This window comes from Solanum tuberosum, unplaced genomic scaffold (genome assembly GCF_000226075.1).
Source record: "Solanum tuberosum cultivar DM 1-3 516 R44 unplaced genomic scaffold, SolTub_3.0 scf00473, whole genome shotgun sequence".
NCBI classification, from domain to species: Eukaryota; Viridiplantae; Streptophyta; class Magnoliopsida; order Solanales; family Solanaceae; genus Solanum; species Solanum tuberosum.
The window spans coordinates 295,637-301,834 of record NW_006239391.1 but is presented as its reverse complement, the minus strand read 5'-3'; the positions used below and the strand labels follow the sequence as shown (position 1 = coordinate 301,834).

At 30.1% G+C, this 6,198-nt stretch overlaps 1 protein-coding gene across 1 annotated transcript; it reads right to left on the bottom strand.

Moving 5' to 3' along the window:
* Nucleotides 1-1,922: 1,922 nt before the first annotated feature.
* On the bottom strand, nucleotides 1,923-3,336 carry LOC102599347 (mitogen-activated protein kinase kinase 9). Its single transcript, XM_006363922.2, has one exon. It carries the CDS (start codon nucleotides 3,155-3,157, stop codon nucleotides 2,156-2,158), a length of 1,002 nt encoding a protein of 333 aa, XP_006363984.1. The 5' UTR covers nucleotides 3,158-3,336; the 3' UTR covers nucleotides 1,923-2,155.
* Nucleotides 3,337-6,198: the final 2,862 nt, after the last annotated feature.

Sequence of the window (6,198 nt, the reverse complement as noted above, 5' to 3'; positions counted from 1 at the left end):
CAAGTTATACTAACCCATTGGCATTTTAGAAATAATCAATTGAATTTTTTTGAATAGTTATGAAGCCTTCGATTATTAAAAACAATCTGGTGAAGTTTGGTTGATTTTTAAGGTTGTTTGAATATGTGATATGGAATCATAATTCAGTAATGCTTAGCATTTAGTGTGTGGACAATTTTATTTTTTTCTGATACCATCTAAAGATATGTCACCTGAGCTAACTCAATCCCAAAAACTAGCTAACAAAAAGAAATTTATTCAAGTCTATATAAGAAAACCAATTTCCTATCTTCTATCGATGTGAAACTTCTTAATATAAGTATAAATTTATAAAAAAGATATCAAAATATATTTTTTAAAATTTAAGATAGATTTATAAGTAGGAAGCCGCCAAGAACATGACCACTTGTCCTCATGTCATAGTAATTATCATTACAAATGCAACTAATGCAAGTGGGAAAAATTGTTTTAAAACTGGCCCTAATAGGCCATATGTCACTGTCACATTTTTTGTATTTTTTCGACGGCTAAAGAAAAGTTTAACGTATACATTTGGAAGGAATCGGGAATCTACCTCAGTACTATATTGGATAATAATAATGACGTACCTAAAAGAAATGTATAGTGGATTAGTTTAAAATTAATTTTGTTTGGTCTTAATAAAGGGGATAGAGGAAAACATTATAGATAATATTGTTTACCAAAGCAAAATTTAATTAATTGATAATTGTTGATATCGATAAAAGATTTCAATTGATTAATTAATGAGGCATGAACATACCGCAAAAAAGTGTCGATTCATTTATATTAAGGGACGAGTTCTTTGCTATAGCTTTTGTGGAAATTAATATGAAAATCTTTTAAATCAAACGTTTCAAAAAATGTATTGTCACAACATCATTTACGATATAACTAATTTGAGAAAAAAAATTCATAAGACACAACATATAAGATATACGTTCAAAAATGCATCACAACATCATTTACGATCTAGCTAATTAGAGAACATATCTTCGTAAGACATAACATATAAGATATAGATAATAAACCTAATATAAATTTCGAATATATATATTCACAATGTTTTTTTATATATCACAAGCTTTAAATATCTTCTCCAAATATTACTATCAAGCTTGTGACAACCAATCCTCTAGTGAGCATAATCACATTTTTTGTATTATAGAAATTGTGAAATTAATTTGTTTTCTAATTAACTGTTGAGTATTAAGGATTGAAATCACTAGATGTTTGCGTAGTAATTTACAAAACATTGATATAAAATGCACTATTACCGCTCAAGATGGAGTAAACTTTATTTTTCATCTAAGAAATGATTAAATTAAACCTGTAAATACGTAATTAATTTTATATTCTAGTTCTAGTAGCACTATATACAATAAAAAAAAAGAAATTAAAAAGAGTCGAGCGTGACAACTAATAAAGACAAGCCTCTCCAAACGCACACTTGCATCATCATTCATATTATAGTTTATTATACAAAAAAAATATAATACAATATGTGTTGTAGCTGCTTATTTTTAATGGAATAAAAAATCAAGCTAAATCCTTATTAACAAATCCAAGTAAAGGTTTCTTGTCTTTTCAGCTATTTGCACAGTGCATCATGTTAGATTATTATGATTCACAAGCCTGATAAGGCGATGGGTCATCTTCCCTAATTTAACAACAAATTTATTTCGAGATTATAATTTTGAAATTAATTTATGTTTTCAATTAAAAAATAAAAATAATCTCAAACTTTATCTTATCCCATAATTCCAAAGCAGTGCAATGAGATAATGATGACATTAATTTTGTATAGTACGATATTAAGGGACAAATTACTTTGCACAATGAAATTAAGTATGATTATGATTGAATTTGAATTAGGAAACAAAAGTTTGCCAGATTCGTTGAAGTTACTGGAGAAAAGGTTGATTTCATTAGGTCCCAAAATTCCACAGATGATTTTAGCTGTGGAAATGGAGCATTTTTTTCCAGTACAGAGAATGATTCTGATTTTGATCTCAGATTCAGAGTGGAAGAATATACAAAAAAGTGAACCCAAAAAAAGAAAGAAAAAAAAAGAACCCCGTTCTATTTACAACAACTCGGATTCCATTTCCCAGTTTTTAGCTTGCTTTTTCCCTTTTTAGGTGGATTTCAAATCGATACTCTGTATAAAGGGATGTTGCAAAAGTTGATGAGCGCTCCATCTCTTACTGGACTCTTTCTGTAAGCAACACTTCATGAAATCATTGAATTTTTCCGACGTATTTTCCGGCAAACTTGGTGGTTCACCGAAGCATATCGCGCACATAAGTGTAGCCCAATCCGGTCGCTGTCCCGGCGGCAAGAACGGAAAGTGGCCCATGTACAGTTCCATTAAAGTGAGACCTAAGCTCCAAATATCAGCTGCGTAACCGTTGTAGTTAGCTCCATAAGTGTCTGGATCAAACCTTTCTGGGCTCATATATGCACAAGTCCCGACGTATGAATTGCAAGGATCCAAAGTCCTTCCCATGATTTTGCTCACTCCGAAATCAGCGATTTTCACTTCCATCTCACGATTCACCAAAAGGTTCGAAGGTTTCAGATCTCTGTGAATGATTTTGTGACTATGTAAATAGTCTAATCCACCGAGCACTTGCTTAGCGATTTTCGCTAAACAGAGTTCGGAGAAAGTTGATTGTGATTTAAGAAGATTTTCTAATGTACCGGCGTTCATATACTCCATGAGAATACCGATATCCCCTCCCGGCATATCAACAACTCCGTGACACTTGATAACGTAAGGAGAATCCGTCCGACGAAGGATTGAGATTTCCCGGAGGATCTGACGACGAATCTCTGGGTCACTATCACCGTGAACAACTTTAAGAGCGTAGATCGCGGAGGTCCGCTTGTGACGGACTTCATACACAGTTCCACCGTTTCCATGACCGAGAACCTTAAGCTTTTCAAGTTCCGAAATGGAGATAGTAGTAGTAGAAGCGGTGGTGGTAGTAGTAGTAGTGGTGGTGGTGTTGGCGGTAGAGTTGACGGTGGATACGGAAGAAGGAGGGAGAGGTAAGGGAAAACGAGGACGTCGTTCAGAGGGTTCCGGTAAGGGAAGACGGAGATTAAGGTGTCGGCGATCACGAACTAAGGCCATGTGAGGGGTGAATGGGGTCGGATCCGTTTGAATAAATTGGAAGAGAAATGGATTGTTCTTTTTTCGATTGTTAAAAGGGGGAAGGATTGTATTATATAAGTGGAGAGGAGAAAGCACGTGGGAATAGTGTAGTGTAGTGTAGCCACCCCACCATGTAAGGAAGGAGGGAGGATATGGGGGTGGGGGAGGAAGGTGTGCGGATAAATGTGAAAGTTAGATGAGATTTCATAAAATCTTTATGTTAAAAAAGTTTTTGCCTTTTTTTCCCATGATTTTCTTCATTTTTTTAATATAGGTAAAGTGGTGAAATGAGCTGGAAAATTAATCTACATCATGTGATCTTTAATTAAATGCAACTTAGAAAGAAAAAATCTAATATAACCACCAAACAAGAGAAGGTTAATTTGTTTGGTGAACAAGGAAGTTTCTTTACTACTAACCATGACTAACCATTATTATCGGTCATTGCTATCACTTCTATTTGCTATTATCACTGTCGCTGTGAATCACTACTGTCAATAGTATTACTGTCAATTATCACCAATAATATTATTAACCATGCACAAAGCATTCTTCAATCATGAAACCAGCCACACCGTCAACTATGGACATCAACCAACCTCACCATTATAATCACCTTCGCACTAATCACTACAACAGCAATCACGTTCCTCATTACAACTATCATCATCACCGTTATTAAACACAAACACCAACTATTACTATCACAGACTATTTCCACTATCGTTAGTGGACATACATATTTCATAGTTTTTATTAAATAATAGTTTAATTTTATTAAACTTATACTTTTTAATATTCAATTATTTTATTAAAATTTATATTTATTATTTTAATAATAAATAAAATATACACATTGAAATACTAGAAAATAAATAATATTATTATTCGATGCTCAAATATATCTAAGAAATAACTTAATCAGAACGTCTTAATTTTAATTTTAATAGAAACAAATGGAGCGAGTATTTTATACGAATTGATCTTTTTGGAAATGAGGTGCTGTGTTTAGTGCTAAAAATACTATTGTGATTTATAAGATTTTGACTCTTTCTGTATATTTTATGTAGCATGCGATTCATCAGTCTCGAAATGGTAAGTTGGAGAGTTTAGAGTATACACGTTAAAATAATACTCATATTATTAAGTATTGATTTGGACACATTGTGGAACTTTTTTTAATTTTTTTTTTTAAAAAAAACACACATTTTAAAAAATATTTTCATTTATTCTTAATGACACCCTGTTATAGGAATTACATAACATTTTCAAAGTCATAAAATTTAAGGAGTATTTTTATATAAAACTAATAAGACATATAAAACAAAACTAGGTGAATATCAAAATAAGGAAATTAAACAAAATCACATATACAAATCACAATTTTATAATAAATCATAATTTTTAATAAGAAATAAATAATAGTTTCTCTATTCGTCTCCATTTATGTGGTGTTTGACAAAGCATGAGGGAAAAGAAAAGAAAATACTTTTAAATCTATGATTTAAAATAAATCTTAGGCCTTATATAAATATAAATTATTTTAACTAATGAATTGAAAAATCAATTCTTTTTGTTCAAAAATAAGAAAAAAAAACATACTCTATTCCAATTACTATTTAGACAGTTAAAAATAATTTTTCTTTGACCAATAATTTCATGTTAATTTGTTAGTTGTTGAAATTTATATTGTAATAATTTTTAAAATATATAAAATTATTTTTTATAAAAAATAAAAATTGTATTTAATTTACACGTGTAACCAAAAGCCAAATGGATTTTGGGTGGCTTAGGAAATAAAAAGGATAAGACCTAAGAGAGAAGGTGCGCCGGTAAACCTCGTCGAGATAAATCTTTACGCAAAGGTTTTGGCTCCTTCTTTAATTTTTCTATTAAAAATCTGTGGATGAATTTATCACATGTGATTTAAATTAGGAATAATATAATACTATAGTAGTAAGAAACAATCCAAAAATAGCCATCAAATTAGTTCCAAACAAGTGAACTTTGTTTTTTGTGATCATCATTATGTAGCCTAATACAACACAATTAGAGTGGTACCTTGGTTTTAATTCTTTGACCTAACAATTTGCATAATGTAAATTATTTTCTAGTATCAATCAATAAAACAACAGATTGAAGATTTTGTATGTTTACTACTATGATTTAATCTTTCTATAAAATATAATTGCCTTTTGGCTAATTAATAATTAAAATGTTTTCGTACAATATTATTTTAAAGAAAAAGTTTTTTTTTCCAAGAATTGATGATGTTGCTTATCATCCCGAATGACATATATCCAAAAAAGAACGATGACTTAAATTAATCATAACCAACCTAACATGTTTAAGACCAAGAATAAAGTAATTTTTATATATGTGAATCTTAACAATGATTTTTTCAATTTTCAAATGATATATTTACATACTTGAAACTATGTACAAGAATGTGCGTAAATCGTCACAATCTAATAACAAAACTATTCTATAAACTTTTTGAAGAAATCGTAGCTAATAAAATTATTTTAACTTTCTTAACACTAATATATATGCCGTATACTATTAGAGAGAATTGTAATAATTAAATCAGAAATTTATTTATTTATATATTATTTGATGTGCATTTAATTGCTGTATTTATTTTAAACATGTTAGACCTTGCAAGTTTTGCGATGCATATGTTTTCTTTTTACATGCTGCGTCTTTTTCTTTTTTGTGTTATTTTAGAAAATAGAAGTCCTGTAGTTGATAAAAATGTCACTATGAGATATTTTTCTTAGTGAATATGAAAAATGCTTGCTATAGTTATTATATCCACATGAAACATGTTTTTTTATTCTTTCTTTTAACATTTTATTCCAGAATAAATAGAATATTTTACAATTTCATGGATGATAAAAAAAAAACTTATTTCGTAACGTCAAAATCACTTTGCATAATTAAGCATCATTTTATTTTATTTAGAAAGAAAAAATCCCCCCCCCCCCCCCCTCTCAAACAAATAAAAAGAGGCGGGGATT